Source organism: Ambystoma mexicanum, chromosome 8 (assembly GCF_040938575.1).
Source record: "Ambystoma mexicanum isolate Mex_15411 chromosome 8, UKY_AmexF1_1, whole genome shotgun sequence".
Lineage (NCBI taxonomy): Eukaryota > Metazoa > Chordata > Amphibia > Caudata > Ambystomatidae > Ambystoma > Ambystoma mexicanum.
In genome coordinates, this window is record NC_090929.1 from 669,758,407 (window position 1) to 669,777,619 (window position 19,213).

The following is a 19,213-nucleotide window of genomic DNA, read 5'->3' on the forward strand; positions in this document are numbered from 1 at the left end:
AATGTGAGGGAGTGAAGAGATTAAGACTGAACCAGAGCATCTGAGATTGGCACTTTTCCCCATCAGGCCACATTGACAATCCTGGGGAGTGTTCGGATAGGACAGCTCTAGAAAAGCCCTGTAGGGAACCGGATAGATAAGGCTGTTGCCTTTAGTCTAGTTACATTGAACATCATAACATTGAATAACCTGACCATTGGAACGTTGAATAATCTGCAAAGTTTGTTTAAACACAAAAACCTTTCAACTCTCTTGGAGACTTTGCAAATTCTTAAGGCCATCTGTGATGCAAGGCAGGGGAACTCTGAGGAATCACCATATACCACCTCCAGGCCTGCATCACAGTGAGTGTGGCAGTCTCTGACCACATTGTCACCTCAGGTAGATCCAAAAACCCTCAAATATAAGTGCAACTATGTCCTACTACACAGTCAAGTCTTTACCTACAAGAGAACGCATGTCACTCTGAAGACACAGTAAAGGGAAGAAAGCTGCAAGAACATTACTCTTGAGTTTAGAAATGAAATGTAAAACTGTTGATCCATACTGCATGTGCATTCAGGGGGTAAAACCTACAAACTCTGAGAAGTTGCTGTTACTCAAGCAGTGCTGGACAGTTTAAAAAGAAGAAACTTGTATTTTGCATAAGGGTGAGCCCATAGCATGTCTGTTAAAATTTTTGAAGGTTTGAGAGGGTTGAAGCAAATGCAATACAGTGTTTCTGTTTGGATCATGGTGATCAACCTTACCCTACATTTAGCAAATGAAGAATTTGGAACCCATGTAGATGTTGAGATGGTCTAATGTGTTTGCTCTGAGCCTGTAACAAATCTTCGAAGGTGAAATTATCCGAAAATGCAGCCATGTTTGCATGAAAGTGTGACAATTGTTTACCCATTCAATTTGTTCTCTATATCATTTAATCCAATATTTTGGCATTTCTTGTATTATGAAGCAATAGTTTCGCCGGTGGTATGTTTATTGATGTACTACAAATTGACATTGTCACCATGTTCTCTTTTGCAGGGGGACCGCTCTTATATGATAATATCAGCATAAGTGTCAATTCAAAGTCTCTGAATGGTTCTCAGCGAGTAGTGCTCGACGGATTTCTTTCAGACGATGAATGTCGGGAGCTTCAAAGACTTTCTAATGTGAGTGCCCCTAAAACACTTGAACTCATTGTTTCTTCCCTTAATTTTCAAACAAGGTTCTGCTGCATGTTCACGCACATAACTAACCATTTATTTAGCACCCACTGAAGCGATAAGTACTTACACACATAGTTAGTGTTTCTTAACAAACAGAGGATCAATACTACAAAGAATTTAATAACTATTGTGAGGTGGCTGTGTCTAAACAATTATGAGCATCTTTATTTCAAGCTTCCTGTATGTATTTTGAGGAAGCAATATTCATTTAGAGTTTTTTTAATTTTTGAGCTTCAATAGATCTACATTTCTTTCTTTGTTTCCTGTGGGAAACTGGCTTTTCATAAGCATGCCCACTTCCGAAGTATGCAAACATCTTAACCACATGATAAGGAGATCAAAATAGATTAAGTGTTTCTGAGAGTGTATATGAGGTGGCACCACAGGGGTTAGAAAGTGGATTTATTTTATTTTCCACCAAAATGCTCTTGAGACTTAATATATTTGCAATTCATAGAAAGGGAACGAATTCCAATATGAAAAGAGAGAAAATTGAAGCTCAGAAAGCTATTACTTTTTATATAGTGATTCATATAGGATTCATCCTACTACTAAGCACTATAATAATAAGTGTTATTACATAATTTAATTATACTTAATTTTGCAACATTAGAAAGATGTGCTGGTTTGGCCCTGCTGGGATTCAAGCTGTGGCCCTGCTGGCTGGATATAATAGGACACGCCTAGCTCTTAATCTGCTGAACTGCCTTAACTGCTTAGCAGCTTTATGCTTCCACCTTTCTGTGTGGTACCATCACTTTTAGAAACGGCTTGAATGAGCTCAGTAGCCATGCATTTTGCTATATTATTCCTTGTGTTCGGTTGTCCCCTTTATCTCTATTCCATTTTAAACATACTTTGCCATGCAACATGTTAATTGGAACAGTTAACATATGCATTTCTGGGTCGACAACTGTTGTAAAGAAAGACTATTTGGCCATTGAGGCTTTTTGAGAAATGGTGAACCACAAGACTGATGATCTTTTCCTGTCACATTAATCAAGAGATTGTTTCATAACCTTGCTCACAAGAGATGCCTTAAAATGTTGTCACTTTGCGTAACGAACAGTGTTACCCTTAAGGTACTGTCAAGCCAAGTACATTGGCAACCACAGCACATGTAGAAAAGAGGCATAGATAACATTGCAGCATTTTTTTAATAGGGCACACTCCTATGGACCTCACTGTGGTGTAAGTGTTACCAAATCAAATATAATTTATGATAAACGCAATCTGGTAAATCAAGCCACCTTCCCTGCCCATGTGTCTTTGCATTGTACATACGTTAGGTTTCCAAAAAAGACTGCTTGCATAAATTATTTTGCCCAAAAGGTGAAATGAATTCTATTAATTTTAAATTGAGTATCTTCAGATATCCCAATAAATTTGATACCTTTGTAGTTAAAATGATTAGTCAGCCGCACAACGACAAAAGAAAGAAGAGAAAAAGAAAATGCTTTACGTTTTATTTATTTTTATGCTAATAAAAAAGAAACTTATTAAATAGAATAATGCAAGTGATTTTAACAAAAATTTCAAATTGTAAAAAAAGAGAAACTGTTGAAGAGTAAACAAACATTACATGTTTAAATAACAAAAAACAATATTACCAGAAAACAATGTATGATGTTGTCTGTTCAAATTATGTATTTGAAAATGTTCAAAGTCTTTCAGAATCAGAGTATTCAAAATCTTTCAAAGTCTTAATTATTGAAACAAGTTTGCCAAGTCTTTCAGAATCAAAGTATCAAAGTCTTTCAAAGTCTTAATTATTGAGACAGGTTTGCCTACGTAGAAGACAACAATTATTAGTTGGCTCAGGGTCAGAAAACTTTTTTCTTTTCTGTTGACCTCTACTACGTTTCGGCGAGACCACCTGTTGGGCCTAGATTTCAAAAAGAAACGCCTTCCTCGGGGCAGCTTATTTAAGTTGACAATCCCTGGAATAGAGGCAAACATAAAAATAGAAAAAGAAAAAAAGATTTGCCTTATGTTATACTGTGAAACACTTCATTCTCTAATGTTGCCGTGCCCTATGTTTGAGCAGATGAAACATTGATGATTTTGGTGATTTGATTTCCTGACTCTTATGAAGGTTTTATGGATTTTGTAGGCAGCTGCCTCGGCTGGAGATGGATATGGGGGTAAAACGTCACCTCATTCTCCCAATGAGAAGTTTTATGGAGTGACTGTATACAAAGCACTGAAGGTAAGCTCCAGAATTGACACATTGCAGGGGCAATATGATGCAGTGTCGCTTTCACTTGCCACACTCCTTAACCATTTATATAAGAATTCGAAAAATAGCTAAAAAACAAAACATTCTTTGAAATACGTTTTTAACGGAGGATGTATGCCAAAAAGAATTGATATTCTTTTTTTGAATGTTTGTTTTAAAAGTTGTTACAGTGGACCATTTGGATTGCCATGCTTTTTGGGCACTTTTTAAATACTGATTTGTTTCACTTGTTGCAACTTCAGGCATGGGCCGACTGTGATCTGCTAACCATCAGAGAACATGTGTTTTTAGTCCCTGTGCTAGGGACTGTGGATAGCAAATCTATAACCCATATGTAGCTCTGAACCAACGCTTCACCTTTCTGCATCTGCTGCTTTTCCAGAGACACCATGAAGGATATTAACCATTTATTTACTGGCTACTGTGACAGGGTCGGTGTCACGGCCCTGCCTAGGGGGGACTTAGCCCAACCCCCTTTAGGGTGCTGGCGTGAGGGCATGGCCCCTCCCAGCCCTTCCATATCTTGAGCAGTGGCCGTGTCAGAGCCACAAGGAAACTCCAAACAGCAGCCAGAGCTAGAAGACCACCCCGGGATGCGGTCAGTGTAATGCTGAGGGATACCCATGCCGGAGGAGGAGACCGCACTGCAACAGGCTGTATGACATCAAGGGCTGCGGAAACGGAATGGATGCGTCTAGGAATTAATCCTACACACACAAACTATCCCACTAAATCACCAGGGACATTTAATCTAATGGACAAAGGCTTCCAAAAAGGCATTACCTCACTAAACCACCAGGGTGCTTTAATATTAAAAGGCCAACAAGATGGCCTAGAAAGGAGGAGGAAGTAATTCCCCATAAAGTGCTGGGCCTTCCATGCCCAAACTGCACTCATGCTGACTAGTGATACAGTAGGAGGTAGTGCGAGTTAGTAATAGTTGGGAGTGGAGATGGTAGTAGTGGAAGTAGCGGGATCGCAATTAGAGAGTTATTAAGTAGTTATAGTGGCTGTGAAGAATAAGACTAGAGGGGAGAAAGGTAGTAAGTGTTAACAATGCAGTAGGAATAGTAGCAGAGGGAAATTAGTAAAAGCAGCAGGGGGTGCGAAAATAGGACTAGTGGTAGGAGCAGAGGGAGATTCTAACAAGAAGACTAGCAAGGGGTAAAGAAGTAGAGTGGGAGGAAGGAGGAAAGAGGAGATAATAGCATAGATAGGAGTTGAAGGATAGTTTGAGGTAAGATCAATAGTAAGAAGAGGAGTAAGAAGAGCAGTAAGACCTGTCGCATTACATTTGGGAGAAGTGCTGTTGTGTGGGTAGATTATTATTCACAATGTTCTAAAGTGAGATTTGTACATTCACCAACAACAATACATTTAGTTTGCTTGCAAGATACATTTTCAAGGGTAAGTATTTCCCGCAAAAGTGTGCCTGAAAAGTGGGCACGGTATCTATTACATAATGTTTGTACTTTTCGGGAAATAAACATGCATGAGATTTCCCAAAAGTCATTTGGTGAGGACTTTGAAAGATCAGCCTGTGAGTGGCAAGCAATGTTCCACTTAAGTTATTCCTAATCTCCAAGTGGTATGGTAGCTCGGCAGACTGTTCACTCTTTGAAAAGATGCATAGTGGCAGTAAGATATCGTTAACCTATCTATACGCTTTGAGAAACCTGAGGGCATTCTGACATTTAGCCCCCTTAATACTCCCCCCTCAGGTAAGCAAGGGAAATGCAAATTTGCCAGATCCCCACCTGAGTCTACGAGGGAGAACTACTTGGATAGAAGGTCCTTGAAGAACAGAAGTGGGATGCCCAAGGGTAAGACATGGTATCCCCGCCCCCTTCCTAATCAGAATCTATGCTACCTCCCCTCTACTGTCATAGGACATTGTCACGCATGTCCTGCCCTACCCCAAGACCTTCCGTCAAATAGTCACACTCGGAGGAAAGTAAGGGAATGTAAAACCCCAGGACAGCAAACCCCTTTCTCTAACTACAACACTGACTTATCCTCCTGTCCCTTTAATCTTATAAACTACTGCAAGAACCAATTCTTTCCTTCCATGTTAACCTCATGTATTGGGGATACCAGAGTGAATGAACTAGTACCACCTTGCTGTTATACGGCACACCATCTTCATTTCCCTAAGTACTATCTAAGTACTGTGACGAAGAAGAGGAAGTCAAGAGGAGTACAGACTTCTATGAGAAATGCCATACTCCTACGTCCCGTCCCCTTTCCTCCATACTGCAGGGGCGTCCCTCGCTAGGGACGGGAGATGGAACCTTTTTCACCAGAAAAACTCTTCTTTGCCTTGACTCCGCCCACCACGCCACTCCCCAGTCCTCTTTTCCACGTCGACGGGAGTGGACCATTTTCATCAGCACTCCTGGGTTTGGCTTCGGCCTTTTAATTCCATGCGCTCTTCCCCGGATACTGTATTTTGTCTTTAATCAGGTACTCAGTCCTCTGGCGCCACGCTCCTCCCCGGCTCATGTCGACGTACTTGGGCTTCAGCAGGTGTCCAGCCTGAAAGGGGCTCTTCCCTACGTCTGACCCCCACGCCCTTTGCCGCCACTGCCTTGGCCCCGATCATGTGCTGGGAGTGTTGTACCACGTGTGACACGCTTACACCGCACACTCTGAAGAACAGTTTAGCTCAGTTGACAGAGCTCTTGGAAACGACGCCTCCATAGGACTTGAAGGAAGTCATCAGACAGAAGTCAAGGCCCAACATAGGGCCACTTTTTTCATCCACACCCCACAAGGGCATTTCCTTCCCATGGAGACGTCTGACAGGGAGGTACTGTTCAGGTTATAACACCAACACAGGGACCTGCCGCCAGCCTGAGGGGTCACTAGATCCTGCCGGTGATGTTACTGAGGGACTGCAGGGTTCTTTTACTGGGTGTCCACCCGAGGGGCTATGCACTACTACCGGACAAATGTCTGAGGGAGTGCCTGTACACAGCACTACCGGCGACACAGCCGAGGGTACGACGCTGACCAGGCCCCATCCTGAGGTTGCAGGGTAGGCCTCAAGCTCCACCGCCAAGAGCCCTGGTGGAGGCTGGGCCTAGCGCGGCAACCACCACAGCACAGGCACATGGCATGTAGCCCAACAAAATGGCTGCTGTGCCAGAGAGGATGGCCACTTGTCCGATACCGGGGGAGCAGGTGGGAGAACGAGTTTTGAGGTGGGATGGTCTTCGCCAGGTGTGTGGCCTACAGCATACCCTTCAGCATTGCAGGGCCGATACACCCCGCAGGCAACAAGGCAGAGTATGCCCAGACCTAAAACCTGTGCCACCTAACGCCCCACCGGCCTGTGAGGACAGGTTTTTTGAGAAATTCCTCACGCTTATGAGATTCACAATGGCAACCATCCTTTGGGATGTGTTCAGGGACATGTTACCTGCTGTCCTACCACCTGCGCCCATAGTCATTCCACCAATGGCTCCAGTGCCTCAGGCCCCCGCACAGCCTCAGCTGCCCACGCCGGCCCCCATGGCTCCGGCTCCGGCTCCTCTGCTCATGCACTCCAGGCGGGCCCATACCAGCCTCCGCAGCAGCCTTTGGCTTCTGTCACCACACATCAATCTGCAGTGCCCAGTTCTCCTCCACCTGTTCCAGACCAGCAGGACATCCGGGTGGACACCGATGAGGAGGAGGACCCTGACACTCCATCTTCTGCCAAGGCATTCCATGTGAACGGCTTGCAGGTCTGGCCGAATATTTGGGGCTTCCACAACCCGAGGTTGAACAACCAGAGGCAGAGGTCCTGGCCAAGGTCTTCACTCTACGCCTGATGGCTAGAACGGGGATTCCGATGCAGAGGGACGTTGTCTCCTTGGCAAAAAGGAATGGCTTAAACCCCATTTGGCGCAGCCCACCAATCGATGCCTCAACGCCAAGTACAGGCAATTGGAGGGGATACACTCTTGCTGTCGGCACACCCTCAACCACACTCGTCGGTGATTGCCGATGCCTACATCTTCTCTAAGCAGCAGTCTTCCTCTGCCACCTGGTCCTCCGCTCTGCTAGGCAAGGAGAAGATCTTGGAGGTGTATGGAAAGGAGGTCTATTCCAACGCATTGCTGCATATTCCAACGCATCGCTGCACCTCCGTCAGTCTAATGCAAACGCTATGCTTGCAGCCATCAACCAGAGGCTTTGGCGTGAAATAGCTGACTTCCTTCCAGAACTTCTGGTACACAGTCAGGCGCGTTTCAAGGCGGGCTGGCAGGAGCAAAGATGGTGGCTCAAGACGTCATGGAGTCCACAGTGGCGCATATTGACACCTCACGCCGTGCCATCTGCATTGCCACAGAGATCTGAAGGACTGCCTGGCTGCGGGCTAGCAGATTCAACCCAGACGTCCAGGAGCGCATATTGGACCTTCAATTTGAGGCTAGCTACCTCTTTCATTCCACCACCGATGAGGAACTTGATAAGAACAGTTCCCAGACTGTGAAATCCTTATCTATTCTCACGAAGTCCACGCCCAAGACGTACAGCCAGACGCACCAGCGTTCAGACAAGGGGCGGGCCTTCGGCAGGTTCCGGGGCTTCCAGGAACAAAGGTCCAGGCAGCCGGACCGGTCTTCAAGTCAACACCTCCACAAACCTCACAGGGCATGGAATAAGGGCATCTTTCAGACCCCCCTCCTCTGCCCAGCCTCATAGGGGAAAAAAGGCATGACACTGCCCTCCGGGGTCCATGTGTCTCCGGTGGGGGGGGGGAGGCAGGCTTGCCCTTAATGCACATTATTGGCGTGCAGACCCCTGGATCCTGTCAGTAGTTTCCACGGGCTGATGCCTACCAGTTCCTCCCTCTCCTCTCCTCTCTCCTCCCCTCCACTCACACAGATTGGGACAACAACTCTGCTGGCGGAAATCCGATTGCTCGTAGAAAGCCAGGCAGTGGAAGAAGTCTCAGCCTCCCAGTGGGTATGGGCTTCTACTCAAAAGAACCAGGCTTGCCTGAGAGTGGTGTTGGTCCTAGCCACCCTGAACCTTTCCCTCCCTCATCAAAAATTCAAGATGGTTACCCCAGCGCTTAACACAGAGACCCTGTGTAAGGGAGATTGGATGTGCTCCCTGGATCTGAAGGACGCATACCTACAAGTCCCGTTTTGGCAGCCTCATTGGTCCTTCCTGAGGTTCAGGATCATGGGCTTCCATTTCCAATATAAGGTTCTACCCTTTGGCCTCCATTCAGCCCCCAGGGTCTTTACCAGGCTTATGAATGCAGTGGCAGTCCTTCTCAGGGCCAAGGCTCACCATGTCTATCCATACCTAGACGACTGGCTCGTCAGGGCGAGGTCCCCGGAGGCAGTCCAGCACACCTCCTCCGCCCTCATGTATACCGTACACAAAATGGGATTCTCCATCAATCACAAGATGTCACAACTGGAGCTGACAGAGTCTAGCGTTCCTGGGACTCATCTGGGATACCAGCTCCGAGAGAGTGTTCCCCTTGGAGGACAGGATCACAGCCATCAAGAGGGCCACAGGTCATTTTCCCAGCAGAGCGGTGACCTCAGCATGGTGGTACCAGCACCTCTTGGGCATCATGGCGGCATGTCTACTGGCAGTACCACACACAAGGCTCAAAATGAGAAGATTACAGCTGCACTTTGCAGCCTCATGGAGTCAAGGCTGGGGTTCCCCGGAGGTTCCTAGCATTCCGCTTTTTCTCCACCAGGACTTTGTCTTTTGGAGCACAGACTGCAATTTGAGGATAGTCAGACCCTTCCAACAATCGGCTCCACAGGCTCCCATCACCACAGATTCTTCCTTGGAGGGTTGGAGGGCTATGCTGGACAACCAAAGCATCCATGGAGTTTGGTCTCTTCAGAAACAGGAGGTCCATATCAATTGGCTAGAGCTGAAGGCAATCTGGCTGGCTCTCAAAGCCTTCCTGCTGCTTATCAGTGGCAAGATGATCCTTATTCAGATGGACAACTCCACCAGGTGTATTACATCAACAAGCAGAGTGGCACCAGATCTCCTCCCATGTGCAGCCTGACAGTCAGCATTTGGGAGTTGGCTCTCAGGGAGTCCAACCTGGAGGCGGCCAGGCTCAGCAGACTGGGTGCGGGCAACTACTAATGGCAGTTGAACAAACGGGTCCTTCAGGGGATCTTAAATAGATGGGGCCATCCTCGAGTGGATCTCTTTGCCACTTGGTCCAACAGTAGTTGCCCCCAGTTCGCGTTCTGGCAGGGACATGGATGGGGCTCTCTGGGCGATGCAGATACAATGGGACAACATGAACGAGTATGCCTTTCGTCCCACTCCCTTGTGCACAGGGTGATCTGCAAGATCAGGGAGTCCCGGCACCTCCGTGTCATCCTGATAGCTCTGTGGTGGCCCGATGGACATGGAACTCAGAGCTACTCAACCTCTCGGAACAGGCCCCGGTGCACCTTCCGCTGGGTCCAGCTCACCTACTGTCACAGCAGGAAGGCGTGTTCATCCACTAGGAGCCAGTACAAGAGCAAGTGGACTAGGTTTTGTCACTGGGCGGGGTCAGAGGGAATCAATCCTTTGACTTGAATGCTGGACAACGGGCTATCCTTCTCAGCACACCTCACACACTTGGGTGCAAGTAGAAACATGCCGCACCTATCTGGTGGCCATTTGGAGCCTATAGGAACTCGGAGGGGAAGGTCTTTTCATCCTCCAACCCGATAGTTAATAGAATTTTCACCAGGCTCTACCCACCTATCAAGAAGCCACACCGGGTGTGGGACCTCAATGTAGTTTTGAGCGATTTGCTGCATAAACCATTTGAGCCAATGGCATCCGCGGACATCACACTCGTCACCATTAAGACGGCTCTTTTGCTGGGTCTTACGTCTGCAAGCAGGGTCAATGAAATCCAGGCACTGGTGGCTTCAGAGCCATAAGGACATGGTTATCCTTAGGACTCATCCTGCATTCCTACCCAAGGTAGACTCCTCGTTTCACCTCAATGAGGAGATGGTGCTACCTACTTTCTTTGCAGAGAACCCCAAGGACGAGGCACAGAAGAGGGTTCTGCACTTTCTAGATGTCAGGCATGCTCTAAAATACTACGTGGTCGGAACCAAGAGCTTCTGCAAATCCAAGGCTCTCTTTGTCACCTTCGGTGGGTCAAGGCCAGGCTATCAAGCCTCCAAGGCTTGCATAGCTAGAGGGATGGTTGCGGCCATCAAGGAGGCTTATGAGGGGCAGCACAAACCACTCCCGGCAAATATGCATGCCCACGCTATCAGAGCCAAGGCCACGGCTGTGGCTTTTCAGAGACATGTTCTGTGGCAGGTCATCAGTAGGGCAGCTATATGGGCCACGCCTTCGGGCTTCTGCAAGCACTACTGCTTGTTGCCCTCCAGGTCATACGCAGCATTTTGTCAGGCAGTTTAAAGGAACATCTTTTCTTAGGAGGGTCACCTCACCACCATGGGGCTACATTCAGTTGTAATCGCCCATCCAGTATGGAAGAAAGGGGATGGGACGTAGAAGTAATTATAAGTTACTCACCGTATTGACTAACGTACTCCTAGTTCATAGTCCCCTTTCCTCCATACGTCCCACCATCTTCTCCCTTAATAAAACTGGTGTCATTAGGCAATGGTAATATTGTCAACGCGTCAAAGGGGACTGAGGGGTGGCGCCGGTGGGCAGAGTCAGGGGAGCGCATGCTCCCAGGGCCGCAACCTTGTGCGCCTCTAAATTTAAAGAGGAAGTAGAGTTTTTCTGGTGAAAAAGGTTCCATCTCCCGTCCATAGCGAGGGACGCCCCTGCAATATGGAGGAAAGGGGACTATGGACTAGGAGTACGTTAGTCACTACGGTGAGTATCTTATAATTTATAGTACTGAGAAGGAGAAGATGCAGATCAAGGCACATCAACCTCTTTGTTTTCTATGTCCCACTAACAAGGCCAGGCAAGTGACATTAACCATGCACTGCTGCAGCCTGTCGGGTATTCAGGACAATATAAAAAGCACCCAATCACTCAGTGGTTAGAATGAGTTGGGAGGAGAGCTGTGGAGCCGTGGCTGCCCAGGACCAGATGGGGAAATCCAGGACGCTGAGGGCTTACATGAGGGAGCCCCCTTTAACAGCGCGCCCAGAAGCCTGCCCCGCCAGTTGCGAGAAAGGGTTTGGAAAAGGGACCCGAGAGGCGTGCTAATTATTTATGTGAATGCCAAGTGCTCGTTCCCCTGAGCTGAGTCAGAGACCCCGGAATGTCTTTGGGGCAGGTGGGGAGACCCTGACCTCAGATTACAAGGACATTGTTAGTTGAAAGATGCATCGGGTGAAACTGACCAAGAGGATTCTACTTATACAAATTAACAGAGTGGCTGCGTGCAGGAGTACATGTTGTCGAAAAACTCAGTAGTTGAATAGGAAGCTCCTGTGGAAAGAGGAGCTGGACGTAGCATTGAAAACCGAGGAAAATGGAGATCCTAAAGGGGCAGCTGTGCGAAAACCGAAGTGGGAGCACAATTCCCAAAAATAAAGGAAAAAGACTTTCAACTAAACCAAGAATGTTGAGAAGCATTGGGGTGGCCCCCAGGCAAGCAGTTGATCCAGGAGGGATGCAGAGACCCCATAAGGAGAACAGCTCAAACAAAGTAAGGCACCTGGTTGCGTGACCTGTAGTGGGTGGACCATGCAGTCTGACAATTGCGCCACAACGAGTGGAGCCTTAGCTGTGAAAGAGAGCTGCATGAAGTACAGAGGCTACACACCAAAATAACTTGGTTTAGAGTAGTGAAGGGAGTCCCACCAAGAACCAAGGGAAGAGTAAAATATTTCTAGTAGGACTTTTTAAATTGAACTTTGGTACTTAACAGGAGGCAACATTTAACCAGTTGAGCATTTGTGAGTTGGAGAACAATCAAGAAGGTCTGGCTCGGAGCGAAGGACGCCTGAGAGACCTGTTGCAGTGGTACATCTTGTCGATAAAAAGGTACTTTGAACTTTTGTCAAGCCAATCTGATTTGCCAAGTAAATCCTGAGAATCTGTGGATATTTCTGAACCCTAGTGCCTTGAACTTGGGGGAAGGGAGCTGCAGAGGTGCTGCATTGTCACGCTACTTTACTTTGAACATTACCAGAGTGTCTTGAACTTGGAAAAGGGGGCTATGGAAGGGCTCCATTGTCTTATTTACTTTATTTTGAACAATATTGAGTTGTCCAAATCCCATACACCCTGTTTTTCTTATAGAAGTGAGGGCAAGCATAGATTTCAACACAGACAGTATTTTGTTTTGAACTGACAGACTTGGAATTCCCTTAGTTTGCTTTCGTTAAGGGAATATTCCCATCTTAGAGTTAGGGCAAATTAGGCGTTACACCCTCCTGCACATTGAGAATAAAGGTGTTCAGACTGTGTTTCACTTGTCTGTGTCGTCTCTTGATACCATGCCTGTCTCTCAACGCACGCATTAAAGGAATGGCTGCATAGTATATTACCTCAAATATCCAATAAGAAAACCTCTACAATTACGGAGCAGTACCAAAGTTAGAAATAGAGTGGTACACAACTTGAGTATCACCAGTTCTTAACAGGGAAGTAAGAAGTTTCTGTACTTTACAAGAGTTTAGAAAATGTTCAAAGTATAGCTTTTGAAATCAGTGAAACAATGACAATTGGTGGCTCCCATGTTTGGGTTAGAATGGTCAAAAGATACAAACTTTGTTGGTGAGGTGCACCAAATGCAATCTTGGAGCTAAAATCGACAGGGGACCGCCACCCAGTGTAAATCCCAGCCAAGATTGGATGAAGGAAATGCCCATGAAGGAAGATGGTAGAGTTGGACCAGAGATCCAGAGGCACACAATGTCATGCTCTAGTGCCCAGGAGAGAGATCAGCAAGTGGAGTCCCTACTCACAAAAGAAAGGGAATAACTGGTTAGGAAGCAGACCCCAAGATGAAGAAAAGGTTGTTGAATTGTGCCACAAATTTCCAGGAGGCATGGGTGGAGAGAGGAGTTGCAGCGTCGAGTCGGCAAGGGCCACGGTGATGGGCCATGGTTACTGTTCCGGCTATAGGGTCTGCAATCAAAGCCCTTGGCATGATAGGAACAACAGTGCCGGTGAGGACAGTGGGCCCCCAAGAGCCCAAATAAGTTGATAGATGCAGTATTAGTAAATAGAATGCAGAATGTTGGCTGTTCAGATAAAGTCTGCAGATGTTCCTTTCTGGAATGTATCTTCAAGACTGGGTATTGGAAGAAAGGAAAGCAGGACAACCCAGCCTGAAGGCTCCATGGATGAAGCAGTTGCTTTCCAATGACAGAAACAACTCTGTATTGTCTCCAGCAGCAAAACGGTGCCCCCACTTCAATGAAAGGGAATCATCTGGCTGAGTGCTTCTGGGGGGCACATATCTTTTGAATCCAACTGCCCACCTGATCAAGGCAGGGGATCACCGCCGATGGGTCTCTCTGATGGTGGTTTATCAGAGCTTTGTTGTGCAGTAAAATCAGGAGACCAGCAACAGAGCACCCAGAAGGATCTCTGTGGCGTCTTCAGTTCCAATTGCTCAGAAGCAGTTTCATACAGTCGAATGACTTGGTGTTGCCAAAGAAAGTCTCTCGTCCCTCCTCTCTCCCTCTCCCTCTCCCTCTCCCTCTCCCTCTCCCTCTCCCTTTCTCTTTCTCTTTCTTTCTCTTTCTTTCTCTTTCTCTCTCTCTCTCTCTCCCCCCTTCTCTCCCCACTCTGTCTCTCTCCCCCTCTTCCGCTCTGTCTCCCTCTCTCTTTCTTCTTTCAGTTCAACAATTTTGTGGCTTCACAATGAATGCAGTCAAGCCCACTCCTATTTTCACAGTTTGATAATGTCCCTGTCCTTCTCTGTGATGCAGTGCTCAATAGAGTTGTTGGGAGGATCTCATGGTCCGGAGCTTGCCACATTCGTTACAACAAGACTAATTGCTCTTTAAGAAATACCAAAAGTAGGAGGTGGTGAAAGAAGCAGAGTGATTGGACGAGATATGTGATCTGAGGATGTGGTGATGCAAGAGAGACCCTAGAGGTTAGAGCAATGTGTAAGAAAGTCTGAGCAAAGAATTAAGAGACTTTAAAACCTATGAAGGGAGATTTGGGGATGAGAGGAAAAGCTAAATAAGGAAAGCGAGTTCAGAAAGAATTAAGAGGCTGAAGAAAAGAGACAGCACAGAGAAAGAGAGATGGACGGGCACCCTACAACATCTGCTCCTACTGTTTGACATCTGTGCATTTATTTAGAAGTCTAAGTCCATATTCATCCTGGTTGTTAAAAACTGGATAAACCTACAATGGTGCTTACTTTTGCTTTGTTGCTGGAGATTGTGTGGATGCTTCTTTGCTGCTGTCTTTTGTTGTTTAATCTCCCTTTTAGAGGAATCTCTTGCTCCGCTTTGCCTGTCGGCTTAGAATTGAGTGTTTGCAGTGAAAGTGGTTGACTAGGGGATTGTCTATGTTCATCCACCTCTTTCACCACCAGTCAATGCCATTACTTTGCATATGTCGAGTTGTTGTTTTATATTTGACATTAGGCTGCCCTTCTTTATCCCAATATGCTGTGCTCAGAGGACGTTCAGGTTCAAAATCTAAGTGAATTTTGTGCTTGGAAATGTATCTGAATCATTCAGTTACCTTCAGGTCTACATTTCTTTTCTGCCCTTATGGCATCTCGTCGTGTTGAACTGCTATCCTCTGCAGCCAAATATCTGATCTGGCTGACTGTTACTATGGCTTGTCTTCATGCCAAGAATGTAGTTTTATTTCAGAATAAGGCCAGCTCCAGTTATGGGTTGGTGACCTCTTGGGTGGTAGTGCTTCTTTAAATAAAGTTTTTTTTTTTAATCACTTGGCATAACATACATTATACTTCTAACCCAGCAAGACTCTGTCTTGGTAAGACTTTCACACTAAAATTATCACTATTAAAACTAAGATGACCCACATACCAAGAATCAGAGTTTTAGGACACTGTAATTTTTTTTTTGCAGATCAAAGTAATTCATTGGTGGATGGCTGACCAACTGGTTTGAAAGTCCAACTGGCAATTAAAACTATTCGCCTGTTATGGCATTTTAAAGAAAACACTGAAGATCAGCTTTAGGTTAGGTAACGAACACTTGACAAAAGAGTGGCCATTGTGAACAAGAACCTGTTAATATGTTATCAGTCTTTGATGTTAAGTTCTCCTTTCTTTAAGTACTAGCATTGGGTTCACCACAAGAAAGTCACACTCAGCAAACTAATGTATTTTCACATGTATAAGTCATGCATAAGTATAACTATGAGACTTATCAAGTTTATTTTGACTTTTCTTTGTAGATTTAATTGAAATCAATCACCCCCGATGAAGAGTTAACCCCGAAACACGTTGGGCACATTGTACATTAAAAATGTCTATAATTTGAATCACTGAATGTTTATCTGAATCATTATTCTTGAAGTTACAGTTGGAACTGGTTCCAGGCAGGCACAGCAGAAAACAAAAGAACAGCATTGTTTTGGAGCCCTCCCCGTTTCCAGTCCTCAGGCACACTGGAGCCTTGGCAGGCTTCACAAAGGGTCCTCCCCCTCCCTGCATGGCAGAGGAAGGGCCAGGAAAACACAAGCCATCTTGAATTGGTGAAAAAAGAACACAGCTACCATTTTGGATCATTGATGACCCTTCTGTGCACTACAGCGGCTGCAAGTACAGCCTGGAAGTAGAAATTGCACAAAGGTAGGTGGGATAAAACCACTGCCACCAGTCATTCGGATTAGCTTTTCACTGTAACCAAAAGGTTACATGTGCAGTGAGAAAGGGGATCCAGTGTAACCCTTTAGCACTCCACATAAGGTGTGGTGTACTAATCTCACAATAGAAAAGAAAGGAAGGATACTATATATCCCCCTGCCCTTGGGAACATGATTTCTCACAAGAAAAATAACAGAAAATAAATGGGTGAGCCAGAGAGGCTCCCCGCAACACTGCACAGAGTGTGCTGTGTGCTGCAAAAGTCAATGACAGATGCCAAAAAACATGTAGGAAAGCATTACTCCAAGAAAAGGGTATAAAAAGAAATACAAAAGGGCCCAAAAATAGGGTAAAAGAATAAGTGAGTGTGGGGGGAAAAAAGGTTCCCACTCACTCAGGAGAACTTATAAAAAATCCACTAGTCCAGCAGAAATTGCTGGGGGATTCGCATGTGAAGGGGATTTCACATAAAAATTAAAATACATCTTACAGTTCACATACCGGTTTCTAACAATCCTTCGTCAAAATACTTATCCTACCTCTCCCTTGCCTGGTCGTGATCAGTAGAATTCTGGCCAATGACCTCCCCCCCTAAACTTCCCCTAATTTGGTGGGAATAGGAGTGGACCTCCTAAGAACTTGGCTTGCTTTGTTCTTACCTTCTTGAACCCTTACACCTGCATGTTGACTTTGCCAACACTGGTTCTACCTTCTAAGGACTCCATACTCCATAAAAAGGGATAGCTTTGGGACTTATCACTTTTAGGGCAATAGGCCCCATCCGTCATTTTTAAAAGGTAAGGTAGTGTAATTTTGTTTTACTTTTCTCTACATTACCTATCCGAGCCTAACTGGTTTATTATTACCTACCTTTGCTTTTCTCACCTGTTACTACATTTACAGTTTTCTAGTATTCTTACTTGAATCTGATCTAGCTATTTGAAAAGTAAAGTGCTGGTGCTTTTTAAGCAAGATCACACCATGATGGATGTACACCTGTGATTTTCATTTATAAGAGTTCAATATCGAATACATCTGAATGTATTTGTATACATTCTGCATAACTAGAATGATTAGGTGCTCTGTGGGTGCTTAATAGAGCCCTTCACCACCAGCACACTCTCCTAGTTGTAGTCCCTAGTTCTCAGTCACACTACTGTGAGGAGTCAGACATGTGAGGTGGACAAGTAGATAGTTTTCTCACAATTAGCCATTTTTATTTAAATAATAAGGGTGCGAAAAACGCCTCACTTTCCCTGACCTAACAAGGATTTCCCTACTGATGAAACTGAGACTAAAGGAAACACTCTAAAAAGGATTTATGTCTCTCACACTTGTACATACAACAAAACATACAGGTATTCGATGGACAATCAAACTCAGCAATATAGCAATTATTTGCAAACATAAATTGATAAACCTTGTAATCTGGGTTGTTTCCCCCTTCCGCAGGATTAAGGCAGGATTCTTAGATCCAGTCAAAGTTATTTTCAATATTCATAGTCTATTTCAAAATGCAACAAAAAGTTCTCTTCACTTCATAAGCCTTCCACTTGGCACTTGGATTAAATGCAGCACAAAATATATCACTCTTCCAATGTGATTATTCAAAGTTTTCAGAATTTCCTGCTTCGGTAAACAAAAAGACTTTGGTCCTCATTACGAGTCCGGCGGTAACCGAGCCGGAAAAACCGTCAGGTTACCGCCAGACTCCTATTACCATTCCGCCTCCGTGATTCCCAGAATTACCGGGGCATTACGACCCCAGTGACCCGAGAATTCCAGAGGCGGAATTGTGCAAGTCCCCATTCCCATGGAGTTCCATAGGACTCCATGGGGAGGGGGACAATGGAAACACTGGTTCCGTCTATGACCGAGCCAGTGTTTCCATTTCCGCCTGCAGGCGGGTGGTGTTAAACTCTCCAGGTCAGACCTGGTGGGAGTGACACCTCCCGCCTGCAGGACTCTTAATCAGCTGGTTCGGAAAGAACGGTGGTGTCGGTTTTACCACCACCGTTCTTTCCGGACCGACAGGGTCGTGATGATGTCTTTCCACTCTTTGATTGTTCAATATATCTTTCCTTATTTATAAACAATAAGGGATTTTGTCAGGAGGAGTTTTAATCACAGTTCAAAATATTCCACTCTAATGGTCTTGCCACTTTCTTTCCACCATCCCCTTCAACCACAATGCAATATTTGCATGTCTTCTTCCTGGTCTTCTAACCTGCCAGAACTAACCACTAAAAAGTCCCTTTCCTGGTATACTCACCTGCCAGGATAAAAAGCCTCCTACTACTGCTACTACTACTACTACTATTCAGTGGCGAGGTCTACTTCAATCGTCATAAAGCTCTTCAACTTTCAACAACATTGAGGTTCTAAACTTCTTTCAGAAGGGCATAATACACATTGATGCCACTTGTTCTTCTGACTTGTTTGCCACATCCAATGCAGGTTACTTTTCTCTTACCCCTTGGTAATTAATACAAAGAGGGCTTCTTTACTGCCACTTTTGAGTTTTTTCTACTCCACCAATTAACTACTGATAGTGTCTCTGATTTAAGTTTCTCTCTCTGTAGGAAAACATGTTTCCTTCTCATTAATAATTGCCTTTCTCTGGCTTTGGCAATACTGGTTCTCTTGCTCCCTCTTTGCTTTGACAACAATAAATATAACCTTTCATCTTCCGATCTCTCTTAATGTAAAAATTATTCCAAAAGTGTTTTACTTCATTAGTTCGGTATTTAAAATGTCTATTTCCAGACAGCGGTCTGAAACGGAATGCCCTGGGGTCACCTTGCATAGGCCAACTCGCCGGTCTTCCTCTGCGCTTCCTTCCGATCCACTGCTGTTACAGGTTCTGCTTCCCACGTCAGGATTTAAATGCCTGACTTCTCCGATTACACCTCCAGTTCTTGCACCTTATGTATAGGGAGTCCGCTTTACTCTTTCTGTACTCCAGTGCTTGCCAGCTTCTGAAGGACTGCACAGACTTGGGAGAACTCCTCTCTCCAGCCGGAC

At 45.5% G+C, this 19,213-nt stretch overlaps 1 protein-coding gene across 1 annotated transcript in view; it reads left to right on the forward strand.

Moving 5' to 3' along the window:
* Positions 1 to 19,213, forward strand: part of P3H1 (prolyl 3-hydroxylase 1) — a 471,788-nt gene that overhangs the window by 283,411 nt on the left and 169,164 nt on the right. Inside the window, exons 9-10 of the mRNA XM_069610462.1 lie at positions 1,027 to 1,154; positions 3,325 to 3,420. Coding sequence (XP_069466563.1) covers positions 1,027 to 1,154; positions 3,325 to 3,420 — 224 coding nt within the window. The remainder of the gene's footprint in view (positions 1 to 1,026; positions 1,155 to 3,324; positions 3,421 to 19,213) is intronic.